Source organism: Scardinius erythrophthalmus (genome assembly GCF_964197995.2).
Source record: "Scardinius erythrophthalmus genome assembly, chromosome: 17".
Classification (NCBI taxonomy): Eukaryota; Metazoa; Chordata; class Actinopteri; order Cypriniformes; family Leuciscidae; genus Scardinius; species Scardinius erythrophthalmus.
In genome coordinates this window covers 6,046,293-6,062,848 of record NC_138237.1, presented here as the reverse complement: position 1 = coordinate 6,062,848, position 16,556 = coordinate 6,046,293, and the positions used below count along the sequence as shown (strand labels likewise).

Genomic DNA, 16,556 nt, shown 5'->3' with positions numbered 1-16,556 from the left:
ATCAGTTAAAAAATAATTGAGCGAAATTTTATCTGCGTTACTTAATCATATTTAATTTATAGAGAACTAAGCTATAGAGAACATTTTGTATAAGTAACTTTGTGATTTTGGAGTATACTTTGCAGTTTCATCACGCAGAAGCCAAGCTGTGTTGTTCAAAGATCGCCGCCTCCATCTCTGCAAAATAACTTCAGGTGAGATTGAACCGTGACATGTTTCTACGATATCATGTTTATAAGATATGGCAAACATAGAGGTATAAGGTGTATTTCAATGATGGGTGTAGAGCACAAAATAGCATTGTATCCATTTGATATTCTGTTGTTTTTATCATCAAAAACAATTATCTATACCAACAATGCTGTCTTTATTTGATGAGTTTGGTACAAAATTAACTTTAGTAAATCGGAAGCCTTACCATTAGGCAATTTTAATACTGAATCTATGATTAAAGGGTTAGTTCACCCAAAAATGAAAATTCTGTCAGTAATTACTCACCCTCATGTTGTTCCAACCATGTAAGTCTTTCGTTCATCTTCGGAACACAAATTAAGATATTTTTGATGAAATCTGACAGAATTCTGACTCTTCCATTGGCTTCCAGAGTGAACGAAACTCGCCGACCCAGAATAGTTATTAAAAACATCGTTAAATTAGTCCAAGTGACTCCAGTGGCTCAATCTTAAGTATATCAAGCGACGAGAATACTTTTTGTGCGCAAAAACAAAGAAAAATACCGACTTTATTCCACTATTCATTTCCTTCTCTCTGGGCCTCGTAGTCTTTTTGCGCAGCGCGTCTGTGTTACACGTCACCACGTAGGCTCACAATTGGCCGAAGCAGGTCATGTGTGTGATGCGTGATGACGTGCAACACAGACGCGCTACGCAAAAACACTACGAGGCCCAGAGAGAAGGAATTGAATAGTGGAATAAAGTCGGTATTTTTGTTTGTTTTTGCGCACAAAAAGTATTCTCGTCGCTTGATATACTTAAGATTGAGCCACTGTAGTCACTTGGACTAATTTAACGATGTTTTTAATAACTATTCTGGGTCGACGAGTTTCGGTCACTCTGGAAGCCTATGGAAGAGTCAGAATTCTGTCAGATTTCATCAAAAATATCTTAATTTGTGTTCCGAAGATGAACGAAAGACTTACATGGTTGGAACAACATGAGGGTGAGTAATTACTGACAGAATTTTCATTTTTGGGTGAACTAACCCTTTAACTTCCCCTTTAAATGGTCTAAATCCGGATTTGTTTACCTTGGGATTAATGTGTCAGCTGACCTGAATAAATTATGGAAACTTCATTGTGCCCCAATTATTCATACTGTAAAAAAAGATTTAAACCACTGGCAAGCTCTTCCTCTTTCGCTGCTCGGTAGGATAAGTTTAATCAAAATGAATATTTTTCCTCGATTATTGTACCCTCTTCAGATGCTGCCCTTATGGTTAAGCAGGAAAGTCTCTGCAGAGCAGGAAAGTGTTTTTTCTAGATTTGCATGGAATGGCAGGAAGCTAAAGATTAAATCTGTGCTGTTGCCAGTAGAACTGGGTGGTTAAGCTATGCCTAATATATTATATATTACAATTGGACTTGCCATGCCAGACTCATTTGGGAGTGAAATAGGTCTTACTGTGATCTGTGTCCTGTGTGGATTCCTGGGATTGTTTCCCACTCTCTAGTTGGAGCCTGTTTGCTTGCCCCAACAAGCATGTTGATATAGTGAGGAAAAATACTTACTCTCAGAAAAAAAGGTACAAAAGCTGTCACTGTGGCAGTACCTTTTCAAAAGGTACACCTTTGAACCTAAAGAGGGCATATTAGTCCCTCAAAGGTACATATTAGTGCCAAAAGTGTACATATTGTCAATGCAACCCTGTTCTCCCACTCTTCACACACTGATAGCAACACCGCAGGAGAAATGCCAGCACAGGCATCCAGTATCCGTAGTTTCAGGTGCTGCACATCTCGTATCTTCACACCATAGACAATTGCCTTCAGATGACCCCAAAGATAAAAGTCTAAGGGGGTCAGATCGGGAGATCTTGGGGACCATTCGGTGTGTGAAGAGTGGGAGAACAGGGTTGCATTGACAATCCAACACAATGGGCAGCACATTGAACACAATTTATAAGTGGTCAGAAACTTGTAAATAACTCATGAATGAATAAAGTTACGTTGAAACCAAGCACACCATTGTTTTTCTTGTCACATTAACAATAAGTTTGATGTGTCACATGGCCCTCTTCCTATTGAAAAAACAAAAGTTGTATCCAAGATGGCCGACTTCTAAATGGCCACCATGGTCACCACCCATCTTGAGGAGTTTGCCCCCTCACATATACTAATGTGCCACAAACAGGACTTTAATATCACCAACCATTCCCATGTTATTACAGTGTATCCATATAAATGGCCCACCCTGTATTTTAGAAAGTTTTTCAAGAACACAATCAAAAATTATGTTTGGCTTCAAATCTCATTGACCAAACATGTAGAATTGGACCTATTTTTCGAATGACTCTGAGGTAATGAATCATGAAGTGATGTTTAGGGATCATTCTGCGATGTGGGTAAAGCTCTTTGAAAAGTTGATGATGGTCAACAATGAGATGCTTCAGACATACTGTCATTCCATCAGTAACAACTGGAGAAAATATAATGTTCATAATTTGCAACAGAAGCAACAAGAGTCTATAGTGGGCATTTCCTTCTCGTAAAACATCACTAAATATCAAGGGAACATTCCGGATTAAGCAAAAAGTTTAAATGGCGTTGAGACCAATTCCGTTTCCAGTCTGCTCCAATTTTATTCTGGTTGGACCATTTTTTCGTTTAACAAAGCCATAATTGTACTTGTATATTCGGTTACAAACACCTATCTTGGATATGATTTTGTTGTCTGAGAGGTAAGCAAACAGCAACTTCAGCTCAAATTGCCCCACTCCTTCCAATATGTCATGCATAATGTCTACAGCATAATTTTCAGAAACATGAAAGTAATGTAGATCATTGAATAATGATCGCTTAACCCCAAATGTGGATGGCAGTGTAGTATCTACCATGAGGTCATTGCAATGCTGAGCATGCAGTGCTTTATTACGCAATGTTATTCTTGGATCATCATCACTGAAAACCGTTTGGGAGTTCTGACATAAGCGACATTGTTTGCACTGAATTATTCAACATACCCGAGTAATGTGTGCAATCCCAAATTGTCTCCAGTTACTTGTGCAATTGTTCCATAAACTGGTTCATCAGAGAAAGGAACTTTCAGATCACGTACGAGGGGCTGTAAGATTAAATCAAATCCATACTTCTTCACATCCTCAGTACGAAAAAGTGCTAAAAGATGAATATTCATAAGAGCGGAGTTTATCTTTGGAGATAGGTTTCGTAAAACCAAGTATATACTTCCAACCTTATGGATACCATGCTTGGATCCGAGTGGATTTGCCATTTCAAAATCATCGCAGAATATCTGTGTTTGGAGAGAGTTTGGTTTTTCAGAGAAGAGGGGGTGATCTCTAAAATAGTTACCATCACATAAGTCTTTGTAAAACCCAGTTTTCTCACAAGGCTGCACAAAATGATCACAGATCTCTTGGTTGGTGAATAAGAACTTCAAAGTTTGCAATAGAGGAATATAAACAAATTTGTCTGTTATGGGAACTTGATCATTTGTGCCAGTAGTTTGATTCCTTCTAGTGTCATACCTCACTCCTAGGGCTACCTCAACAGGTTCTACAATACCCCATTTCTCACTGAAATGTTTTTTTCCTGTTTGCCTCAGTGTTCAGTTTGCTAAATGGATTTTCAAGGTTGTCAAAATAATCATCAAACTTTGTTCTGATTTCATCGTTAGACAGTAATTTTACAACATAATCTTTAACATTTGAATGCAATTCCTCTACAAGTTCCTCCATATTTTCAACAACATTCGTTATGACATTAGTAGCCACACCACAGCCTTGGAGATTTGCAATAAGGGATGCACACATTTCTTGGGTATGTTGCCTGGTCTCATGCTTTGAGAATTCTCTGGTTGCTCTGGAATTAAATTAACTATGGGTTCATCAGATACGTCAACTATGACGGTTTCATTCTAAACCAGGGGTGCCCAATCCTACTCCTGCTGATCGACTGTCCTGCACAGTTCATCTCCAACCCTAATCAAACACACCTGCCTTTAATTTTCAAGTGATCCTGAAGACCTTAATTGGTTGCTTCAGGTGTGTTTGATTAGGGTTGGAGATGAACTGTGCAGGACAGTCGATCAGCAGGAGCAGGATTGGGCACCCCTGTTCTAAGGGCGCTTTCACACTTGGTTCGATTGCCTGTTCCGTACCCGAGTTCGATTGCTCCCCCCTCCCCTACCCCTGATGGACTGTGTTCTTATTAAATTATTTCTATCCGAACCGCGGGACGCTTGTGTCATCAGGCTGCAGCTGGCGTAAAGGTGTTGCTTGGTAACCGCGAATGAAAAGGCGCCCCAATGGATAGACTTGCTCGGTTGACATTTGTTCTTTTTTTTAACCTTTGGTTTTGTTTTCAACATAGACATACAGAAACACACTTGCGTCTGTCTGCCGCAAAAATTCTTAAAACGTTTCAAAGACAGCGGGCTGTCCGCCGAAGACACATTATACGTCATCAATAGCGGTTCACTTCCGCGGTTTGGTTCGATTGCGTTCATATCAGCACCGAACCGTACCCAAGTTCACATGAACCGTACCCCAGACTACCTTTTTAATCGGACTCGAGTACGGTTCGCGGGTGCGCACCCGAGTTCGGCAGACAGCGTTCACATCATCCAAACGAACCGAACTCTGACGTCATTCGAACCCGGGTGCGCACCAAAAGTGCTAGTGTGAAAGCACCCTAAACTATGATGGGCTCGTTCTCAAATTGATCAGGACTTTCCACTCTGAGGTGGTGGCAGTAGGTAGACCAGCATTAGCAGTGAGGCCATGTCACTATCCCAACATGAGAAGGCAGGAGCACCTGCTTTAAGCATGATATACACCTGACCAAAACCTTTGATACTACATCAATATTAAAACTCAAAACTCTTTTCAATAACAATACTAGTTCTGCAACTAACAATTTTTCTGATAATCGATTAACCTGTCAATTATTAATCAATTGGTTGGATTAAAAGGCCAATTTTTTATTTTCTGTATTTTAACATTAACATTGTGCAAATTGAAGCCTATGAAAACGGTAGTAAATTAATCTACATGGGCTATACTATACATTGTGAAAATATATATATTTTATGATAATGTTATAAACCACTATATTAAAAATGCTAATGTAAAAACAAAAGCACAAACTAAGTGTAAACTGGTTAGAGGTTGAATGTTCTACAGTAACACACATTACATTTTCTGAACACAGTATTATCCAGTAAATGTAAACAGCTCAAACAGTAGAGCGTTGGCGCTTGCAACACCAAGGTCATGGGTTCGATTCCCAGGGAAAGCAAGAACTGCTAAGAATGTAAATGTGGACCTTGAAATGCAATGTAAGTTGCATAGCAGCTGTTTTTCAGATGCGTTTTATGCATAGAAATGCGTTTTTCACCATTGTGAAGTGACATCACTGACTGGGATTTTCCACAGTGACATCACAGACCCAACTAATCGATAATGAAATTCTTTATTGATTTTTTCATTATCGAGTTTATTGATTAGTTGTTGCAGCCCTAAAAAATATATTATTTGTCTACACAACCATTTGTCATGGTAAATAAATGAAATAAGTCGACATTTGAAAGATACACACCAGATTCATGTCAATTATTTACCTGGGACCTCGTCATCCTCATCAGTGTTCTCCTCTGCAGACTGGATGAGGTGGTCAAGCAGGGGTGTCTTGCTGATGTCCTTGGCTTGCTCTATTACTTTGGCCTTCAGGAAATCCCATTTCTCAAGGAGTTTTGATGAAGTCTCAGCTCCAAACAACAGGTCAAGGTCTTGCGCCACCTGAAGGGGAGGAAGCAAGCATACAGTATGAGTATTTGATGATGGTGGTATAGTGGTAGGTGACCGTTTTCATCTTTGAACACCTGTTCTTGACATTGCAAAAACATAATAAATGTGCTTAAAAAAAAAACTTAGCAGGCCTTTTGTGTCAAGAAACTGCATTGCTCAGGATCATGGATCAACTTTTGCCTGTGCTGGAAGGTTTCTCTCATTTTCATGAAGATCTGTTCGTTGTCTGTGCTGTGTTTCAGTAGAGATATGGCCTCACGACACTGGTCTCCCTCCAACTGCTGCACTTTAGTCACTTCTCTCTCTAAGTTTGGTCCTCTGCTGCCTGTAGTGTGAGAGCTCCTTCTCCTACCCCCATTGCTGAGTTCTCGCTGTGTGTTTTTAATCTTCCAGGCAATGTAGCCCTCATTGCTGTCTATGTCAAAAAAGTGTTCAGTATCAACAAAGATGGAAATGTATGAAAAAATATTTTCAGCATGAATCAATAGAGATCTTTAGAAAAGAAGTGTGAGACTTCTACAAATGCACCAGAACAATATTCATTTGTTTATTAAGATTAACCTTACTTTTAAATATGTAAGTAGGGATCTTTAAGAGAGGGGAACAGTGTTACTATCCCCAATGCATACTGTGCTCTTTTATCCATGGGGGAGCACGTCTGTGGAATAATTGTTGTGTATCAAAACCAACACACCAGAAAACCTATGATCTGCGCAAGGCCACGGCTCATTAGCCACAGTTGTCAATTAATGATAATCACCTATTTGATTACAACTACCATCTCTGCAATTGAATATTATGAATATACACTTTACCAAATCATGCACCATAAAGCATTTTACTTACCCATACTTTTCAAACATTTCAGCAACAACAATGCTGACGAGATCACGGTGTGCTCGGTCCTTCATCTCTCCTGTCATTGCATATTTTGCAAGGATTTTCTCCCCTCCAGGCTTTTGTTCCAGAATTCTTTTGAAAGCTTGACAACAGGAAAAAACGTTATGAAAATACAACATTTACAACATAAAGAGAAATGTTCTGAAAAAACATCACCTCTTTGGCTTGTGAAGAACTGTCATCAGTATGTAGACTTTTTGGGGACATCAGAGAAGCATCACTGTCCGATGAGCGTGATGATAGTGACAAGGTGTCTGTGCACGAGGACTGGATGGGAGAGTCTGAAAAGGGCAAACAGATCATCATTTAAAACAAAATATTTCAGTCAATGTTTCCACAGGTTTAAGTGAGGAGAGGTTAAAAAAAAAAAGCTGGTAGATCTATTGTCTCACTCATGTCTTGTGTCCATGTGTGTGTGTGTGTGTGTCTCGTTTGCACTGATTGTTTCATGTGGGCGTTACCGCTGATTGGTCATCATCAGCGCCAGCTGCATTCCATCTAACCAGCCTACTTAATGCCTTGTCCTTCGTCATGTGTTTGTCAGATCATTGTTGAAGCTTCCCGTGTCCATGCCTGTGTTCCTTGTGTTTCCCGTTTTCTCTGGATTCTTCTCTCAGTACTTTACTCGTCACTCTCCGAAGATCGCCCTTCTCAGTCCCTGCGTCCCCGCTCTCCTGCGTGCGATCAGTTGTTTACCATCTGATGTTCCACGTTTTCCTGACCTTCTTCAAGAGTGAATATTGATTCTCCTGAGTTTCATCCTGAGTGAACTTTGTTCTAATAAAGAGTCTTTTTACTTGCAATTGCTTTCGCCTGTACTTTACATACACTGTTAGAAAAATCTGTAGAAATTACAGTATTACTGGCAGCTACTTGCCAGTAACTTACTGTAGATTTAAATTTATTTACTGGCAACAATTTGTTCAAAATTAAATGAACATTAAACATTAACAAGTCTTTATCTTTACAGAATAAAACTAAAATAACATCCTCATGCAAAGCATTCTGGGAACCAAAATCTGAAGGAAAAAAACAGAAAAAGGTTGAAGATTTCTGGTTCCCAGAATGCTTTGCATTAGATTGTTATTTTATAATTTTATTCTTTAAAGACAAAGACTTGTTAATGTTTAATGTTCATTTAACTTTGAACAAACTGTTGCCAGTAAATAACATAAATTTAAATCTACAGTAAGTTACTGGCAAACAGCTGCAAAACTATTTTTTTACAGTGTAACACAGACTTTAAGCAGTTTACATTAGATACATTAACTACTAGATGGCAAGACTGACTGTTTTTTGAGAAGCACTCTGGTCAACAGTCTTACCGGCTAACACATTTTATCTCAAATGTAGTTTTTCACATCCTAATGTGAACACTGTACAGATTAGAGATAAGGTTGGAAATCTGCAAAGTGGTCCTTTAACAGAGAAAGCGCAAATCGGAAGCTACTGTTTTGGTTTTGTGATGGCAAATAAATTACAATGCTAACACATTGGTATGTAACCCTGCAATGTACACTGTAATGGTACAACCATTTACCAGAAACTGAAAGAACATTAATAATGGTCCACAGGATGTCTGCTTTTTTCCCTCCAGGATGTTGCTGAAGACCTCTTTGTCCACCTCTGTTCCACTGTCATCCAGCACATGCATGTTTGTTTCAGGGTGTATGCTGAACTTATCTTTAGCTTTGAATACAGAAAAAACAGAAGTTGTTGTGTTTAAAAATGCAACAAAGTGGGAGAACAATAATGTTTTTTCTATATTGAATTTTCTATTTTCAATAATCTTAATGGGCGAAGCTACGGTAGACTAGCATGGTGCTAAGAATAAAATTCCATATAAACGTACATCTAAACCAGTGGCTGCATAAGACTTTCACATTGTCCTTCATTTTGATGGATATGGTCGTAAAAATTTCACTATAATCTATTACTCTATTTTAATTTTCATATTTTAATTATAAGACATTTAATAGCTTTCGTTTGAATTCACATTTTAATTTTTAATCATGAACTTACAGGACATAGGAGCATATAGGCTAGATTATGCATTTTTTAATATATGAAGAGTCACTTTTCATAGTCAGGGTTTGTACAGATTTTGAAGAGTTTAATTTAAGCACTTTTCAAGCATTTTTAAGGTCGTTGAAACCATTTTTCAAGCAGCAACAAAATGAAAGAATATAAAGATAAACAGCGCCCCTTTAGAAAACTACAAGCTAAAATAATTAGAATCTTAAATATAATTACAACTTATGTATATTAAATCACTCTTTGGATACTTTTTAAAAATGTGGTTATATTTTTGTATATTGTTACGTAAAGTTACAAGGGTTGGAATTTGAGAATTGAACAGATACAATGGTGGTAGTAGTAGCCTTTATTGTCACTTAGTACCAGCGAAATTAGCCATCAACCTGTCCATACAAACATACATAAAGGCAAAAGGGTATTTTGACTCATGCAGTTCTCTGAGTGTTTCAATTCTAGTAGTTGCCTTTAAAGAAGCAAAAGCAGGTAGACTGGATCCTGTTCAACAAGTGGGATAGAAAGGGGCAGAGCAACAGAAACAGCAAAGAAAACCTGCCACAGAACATACAGCCCTTAATGTTGTATAAACTCTAGCAGCAGAAACAGGAAGAGGAGGATATGGCCTGCACAAGTCATTGCCCCCTCCCTACAGAATTTTGACTGATCAAAGTGTCCAGGCAGCTGCAACTGAGGAAGCAAAGGTCCCTTCTGCCCCATCCATGATGAGGAAAAGATTAAACCTGATGACAATGACACAGAGACTAATGAGCCACTGGCATTGCTATGGAGGGAGGTAAACAAATTGTTTCAAATTGCAAGAGAAAATTCAAAGAGACTTTTATCAATTCCTTTCAGATAAAAAGGTGTCACAGTGAGGAACCTTGATGAGAAATATAACAAGATCCAAGGCCCAGACTAGAGAGTCAAGAAGCCCTAAACCTGCTAAAGCTTCAGTTTTCCTGGAGAAGGAGGGCCGATATGGGTGAAGCAACCTTGGAAATAAGAGGATCTCCGAAATGAGGCTGCTACACTTCCAGACCCAGAAAAGGGGATGGAACGGTTTATCAGAGCAGTGGAGAACAATCGTTGCCACATACAAACCCACAGGATTAGACTGGGAAGCTATTTCCAGCAACAAGCTCGTTTTGAAATGGACTGACGTATGTGAAACTGGTGAAGATGTTTTTTACCCAAGAACTCTAAAAATAAATGCTGATGCAAGGTGGCAGACTGCTAGGAGTGCCAGAAAGAGGTTGATTGGGGAGCAATCACACACAAAGCAGCTATAGAGGAGGTCACAAACCATCAAGAAGACCACTAGAGTGTGCAATCTCCAGGAGGCTGTTATATCAGTGGAAAACCGCTGCAGATCCATGTCGCGTCTGTGATGAAAAAGATACTGGGCCAAGGATTGTCCAAGTGAGAGGAAACAACATCTCACACATGAATCCTCACAAAAGAACCATCTCCTCTTTCCCCCTAACAGCGGCTGATTTCCATCAAATGTGAGAGACCATGAATAGGATAAAGGACTTAAATGACCTTTTTGGTGGACACAAACACTTATCATCCAAAGGTATGCCAGATAAACCATATTTTGTTTGTTTTCGAAGGAAACTCTCTTATGATCACTGCAGAGACCGCTCTAAAACAGACAAAATATGGTTTATCTGGCATAACATTGGTTGATAAGTTCATTGAGGGTAACAAACAAGCTGAAACATGTGACAAATTCTTTCCTGGTTTCTTAATCATGCCCTGTAAATTTAATGGCTAGAGATTTATTGTCCAAATTGGAACTGATCATTTTTATTTCAAATGATGGTATGGAGGTGTTCAATTCCGGAGGTGCTTTTATGCAAATTACACCAAACTGGCATTTTTGTTGGGCTTTAACTCTTTTGATCCATCCTCTGCTTATCAACAAATGTTGCCAGATTTAGAAAAACCACCAAGGAAAAAATTGGATCTTGATTTTATTGGTAGCCCAGCAATACCTTGCATTCTCTGTTAAACTAACACCTGCTCAATCTGCTCTTTTTCATTAGACCCCAGTCAAGCCCCACATCTCTGTGGGAAAGAAAGAAGGTTCGTGGGCAAACGTGGGGGTTTTCTCACTACCCAGTTAAAGAAAAAGAAAAGAAAAAACCTGGGAACTGTACTTGGGATAGTAGTAGGAAAAACTACATAAACCAATGCGTATCCCGTAAGGCAGGCAATCGAGGTTTACAGGCTGTGTAGCAAGGAGAGAACACAACCCAAATTTGATTTTAAAAGTGTTTCAGAGGAACTTTCCAAAAATCTAGAAAGGTTTCCTTCCCCAAAGGGAAGTACCCTAAATTAGTATGTAGATGATTTAATGCTGTGTTCTCTCTCTCTCTCAAAAAAAAAAAAAACACCTGTGAAATCGATATGCGCGCATTACTGGATTTTAGCAGAAAATGGGCACAAAGTGTCAAAATCAAAACTACAGTTAATACCGCAGGAAGCTAGGTACCTTGGTCACCTCATTTCAGCAACTGGTCACATGCTAGGATTTGAACAAATTGAAGAAGTTCCGAAAATTTCAAAATCTGTCACAAAATCCCAAATGTTGTTATTTCTGGGAGGATACTGTAGGCCAGGGATCCAAGATAAAGCAGACATTTGAAATCCTTTACTAACAGCAGCTCATGAGCACAAAGCTCTAACTGACAAATTGGTATGGACTGACAGGACTGGACTGAAAAGAAATGACAGGTTGCATTTAAAAAAAATTCAATTGCCTTTCTCCAATGCACCATGTCTGACTATTCAACATTTTTTTAACTATTTGTTATATAAAAAAAAAAAAAAAAACGGGGTTCATGTCGCGGTTCTAACACAACCCCACGCCCCACGCTGATCGCCATCGACCAATCGCATATTACTCCAAATGATTAGACACTGTTGTTAGTGGAATGCCACAGTGCCTTCATTCGGTAGCGGCCGCTGTTTTAGCGTACTCAGTTTTGGTGGTATTCCACCTGTTAACTGTGTTTATTCCACATGCAGAAGTCAGATTAAGTAGATTGTATTCGTATTAGGAATTTCCAGGACAACAGAACTCACTCTGGTAAAAGTGGCGGTCACTCTCGAAACTTTAGTCCTCTAAGCATCGTGAAAAACTAAACTTTTGATTGGCTACAATGCATACAATGCTGCAGAGTGCAGACGTTACAAATTTAAACTTTTGCTTTTGTAAACAGAAACCAGAGTGCTCACACAAACGTGCACGACGGAAAGAACACCCAGCCACCCAGTCACAACCACAAAACCAGTCACATGGGTAAATTTTATGAAACTGAGAAGCTTTCAATTGATCTGTGGTTTGTTAGAATATGAAAATATTTAGATATATAGATACAACTATTAGAAAATCTGGAATCTGAATGTGCAAAAAAAAAAAAAAAAAAAAAAAAAAACATTGACAAAATCAAGTCAATGACAAGTCAAATCTAACAAGACATGTGGAAAACACCACAATAGAAACCCAGCTAACAGGGAACATTCCATAACTTTACCGTACTTTTGTGATGTTATTTGTACTTGACTGATGTTCTCATACTATTGAGAACGTTCTTAGAACAACATCCTCAGATACAAAAATATGTTCTTAGAATGTTTTTCTAACATTCCCATTAAGTTATGAAAACGTTATCTCTGAATGTTTTCTGAATGTTCAAAACATTTTTTTTAATTATTAAGAACGTTTTTTTCTTTGTTTAGGTGAACGTTAAAGGAACATTCAATTCTTCATTTTAGAAATGTTATGAAAACATTATTTCTGAATGTTTTCTTAATGTTCCTGTAAAGTGATCCACTGGAGGCAAGTGTAAATGAGAACCCAAGGGCAGCTTATTATAAACAAAACCAAACATGAAACAAAAACATGGCATGAAAACTCTGAACATGAACATGAACATGAACATGAACCAATACTGGACAAAGACACATGGCAAACATGAGGGCTTAAATAAATGACAAGACAAGGGACACCTGTGAACAATGAAACAATGACAACATGCCACATCAGACAAGGGAACACATGGCAATATCACATGACTTAAGGGATCACATGACAGACAAGGAAACATGAGTGAACAAACCCAAAAACAAAACCGTGACAGTTCCAAACATCCGTTTTTTTAAAGTATTAAGAATGTTTTATCATTTTGGAAATGTTATGAAAACGTAATTTTTTTAACGTTTTCTAAACGTTAAAAACATCCAGTTTTTAAAAAATATTTTAAAAACGTTTTGTCTAAAGATTTATACATAACTTTTAAAGACTGTTAGTGAATGTTATGGGAACGCTCTTTTAAGGTTATAAAAAAATACTTGCAGGGAACGTTCTGGAAAGCGCGCTTTAAAATATACTGTAAAATAAAACCTAAAAATAACCTGCAGGGAACGTAATCAATTAAAAAAAAAAATGTTATGAAAACATTTTCATAACATTTTTTCATAACATTTTTCATAACATTTTTTTTTCTTCCACTAACGTTCTTTAAAAGATATGTATAAATGTTTAGACAAAACATTCTTAAAACATGTTAAAAAACTGGATGTTTTGAACGTTTAGAATGTTTGTATAGTTTTCATAACATTTCCAAAATGAGAAAATGTTAATACTTTTTTAAAAAATGGTTGTTTAGAACGTTCAGAAAACATTCAGAGATAACGTTTTCATAACTTAATGGGAATGTTAGAAAAACATTCTAAGAACATATTTTTGTATCTGAGAATGCTGTTCAATGAACGTTTTCTCTCAATATGAGAACATCAGTCAAGTATAAATAACATCACAAGGACGTTCCATGAACGTTGTAATAAAAACGTTTTCACTCAACATTATGAGAACATCAGTCAAGAACAAAATAACATAACAAACACGTTCTAAAAACTTGTATTTTAACAAGTTAACAAAAGAGAATGTATTTTAACTCTATAAACTTAACTTTTACATAACATTATGGGAACGTTCCCTGTTAGCTGGGATTTCCTTGGAAAAGTGACTAAAGTTAAAAAGAAACTTTGTGAAAACCCCTTAGAATATGTTAAGTGCTTCCATGCAGGATATAAAAATGAATGTGCTGCCAGTGATAATAATTTCACTATTGTGATTGAATCCACCACTGGTGAACTGACAGAATAATAGAGAACTGCTTTACAGTGGCTCTGTTTACATTGGGACAAGCAAGTTGGAGCCGTTTGCAAGTTCATAATGAGCTAACATTTTGAAGCAGCCTATATAAGACCAGATGTGGTGGTATTGGACCCCACATTGGTCTAAAACAGGGGACTAAAGGGGTGGAAGTGAAGTAAGTGAACTGAACACTTTTTACGGTGTGTATACGAGTAAGTCAGTAGGCCTAAGGAAAGAAAGAAAGAAAATTGACGGTAAAGCATTGGTTTATTTGGATGCAGTAAAGTAGATGCATTTACTGACATTGGCAATTAGGCCTATATAATGAAATCTATAAAAATAAATGAACAGAGTATTTAACTATGGTATTATCATGGTAGTTACAAGCAAAACCACATTTCACATTATTAAATGGTTTATAAAAATAAAAAAATATTTAATAAAAAAATAAAAATTAAGTAAAAATAAAACAGTGCAAGCAGTGGCGTAGGCAGAAATTGTATTTTGGGCGGGCCAGTGAAACAGTGAGTGGGCCAATAGTTTTTCCTAGAAAAAAAATTACTTAAATAATAATTAATAAGTAAATAATAATAATATATTAATAAGCATGGTTTGAAATGAATAACAACACACTCCCCAATTTCTGTTAAATCAACCATATACAATGCAGCCTGGTGGAAATTAAGCTTTTGTGCCAAAAAAATTGCAACTAATTTAAACTAAACAATGTACAGTAGGATAGCCTATAAGGCATTCAGCTATACAGTACACAACACACCAGTAACTTAAGGCGAGACAGGTGAATAGGGTAACATTTTAAAATAATAGATATTACCATAAAACTTCCTCAGTTATTCTGGAGAATGACAAACAACTAATTTTGAGAAAACAGCATTTAAAGATTTGTAATGTAAAAAATCATACTTTTTAGCAGAAACAACTATTTACAGACACAATATCTTATCAAATCATCAGCAACAACAATACAAACCACCTAAAACACATCAAAACTTATAACACAGCATTTATGGCCAACAACTGAACAGAACCCCAGTCAAAAACAGTCAAAAACACACATCAAAATGTCAGAGCACGTCACGTGATGCATCTGAACGAATCACATTGTCAGAAATTGATATCAGCCAATGAGATTTCGCTTTTAGAGTTAAATGCCCCATTGTACTTTCACGATTGGTTGCTGATTAAAGGAATTTACCATATTTGGTTCCGACAGCATTGTGTACAGGAGAAAGTAGAGAGCTTTTCAACGGTGTTTGTGTTATGACAGGTGCAGAAAGCGATCGCGGTGCAGCATATTGATTAACAACGCCAACTTTTGTTGAATTTAGGAGAAATATACAGACGCAAATAGACAAAATGTAGTAAAATAAAGACCTAAATGTGTATTTTGGATTTTTTTTTCTCACCACAAGTCTGAAATAATGCATTGAAGAAGACAAATAGCCCAAAATCTTAAAATTGACCAGTGAAAAAAAAACCCTTTGTTTTTGCCGTGTCTCGCCTTAAATCACTTCACGGGCAAAAATTAAGGAAATTAGTTAAACAACTGGCCTACCTTTGTTGTTTTCATTCTACAAAACAAGATGCAAGTGCCTGGGTTTAGTATTAAAAACAGAAATGATCTCATTATAGTCCAAAGAGTCACAGAGTTATTTTTCAAAGAACTAAAGGCCGCCAGAGCCCGCCGCCTAGAGAGTCTGCCTGTCGGACTCGGAACCCCTAGCAACCATAGCAACCAATTACGTTCCGGAGGGAGGCTTTCACGCATTTTATTCGGAAACAGAATTAAACACACACACCAGTCAACAATAAATCAGGTTTATATTAATATATTTTCTTAAATACATTTGAATAATAAAAATAAACTAAAAATGTATTTTGATCAAACTTGCCTGGGCGGGCCAGTGAGTTATGTGGGTGGGCCAGTGCCGCCCTGGCCCATTACTGGCTACGCGCCTGAGTGCAAGCCAAGGTAATTTTCTATATGGGTGGTGTGGTGTGTTGATTGAAAAGCTTGTAAGTCTATGATAAAATCATTTCCAGTTTCCAGTGAACAGGATGTTAGGGTTCAGCTTCAGGAAAGACCTTTTCATAGATTATAGACGTACCGTGTAGCCTATAACAGAGAATTCTGTGTCGAATTCAGGGAAGGACGCCCATCGGGATTTTTTACTGTGATCTATGACCAGTCCATCCCTGATCGTCACAAACAGTGGACCATCCATCTCTACCAGCGATAAGAACAGTGAACTCCCGAACCTCGAGTTGATGATGGGAAGTTCGGATCATTTTACTGACTTGGATCTTTGAATCTCATTCGTCAAAACGAACGAATTCCTAAACGAATGAAAACCTTTTTCAAGTCATTTCGTTCATTGCAGAACATCATTAAACTGTTACATGTTAATAGCCAAATTCCCCAAACACATGA

General features: G+C 37.5%; 1 protein-coding gene across 5 annotated transcripts in view; it reads right to left on the bottom strand.

The window, feature by feature from the left end:
- Nucleotides 1-7,340, bottom strand: part of LOC308705501 (uncharacterized protein) — a 67,352-nt gene extending 60,012 nt beyond the window's left edge. Inside the window, exons 1-5 of one of the 5 annotated variants that reach the window (XR_014031924.1) lie at nucleotides 7,296-7,322; nucleotides 7,060-7,184; nucleotides 6,850-6,985; nucleotides 6,184-6,418; nucleotides 5,817-5,994 (exon numbers count right to left, since the gene is read on the bottom strand). Coding sequence is in view for 2 of the 5 variants with exons in the window: in XM_081390539.1 (XP_081246665.1) it covers nucleotides 5,817-5,994; nucleotides 6,135-6,414; nucleotides 6,850-6,926 (535 nt within the window). In the remaining 3 variants the exon portion in view is untranslated. Of the gene's footprint in view, nucleotides 1-5,816; nucleotides 5,995-6,134; nucleotides 6,419-6,849; nucleotides 6,986-7,059 lie in introns of all 5 variants that reach the window. The other 4 variants (XR_014031925.1, XM_081390539.1, XR_014031923.1 and 1 more) reach the window with 4 other exon arrangements.
- Between the last annotated feature and the right edge of the window lie 9,216 nt (nucleotides 7,341-16,556).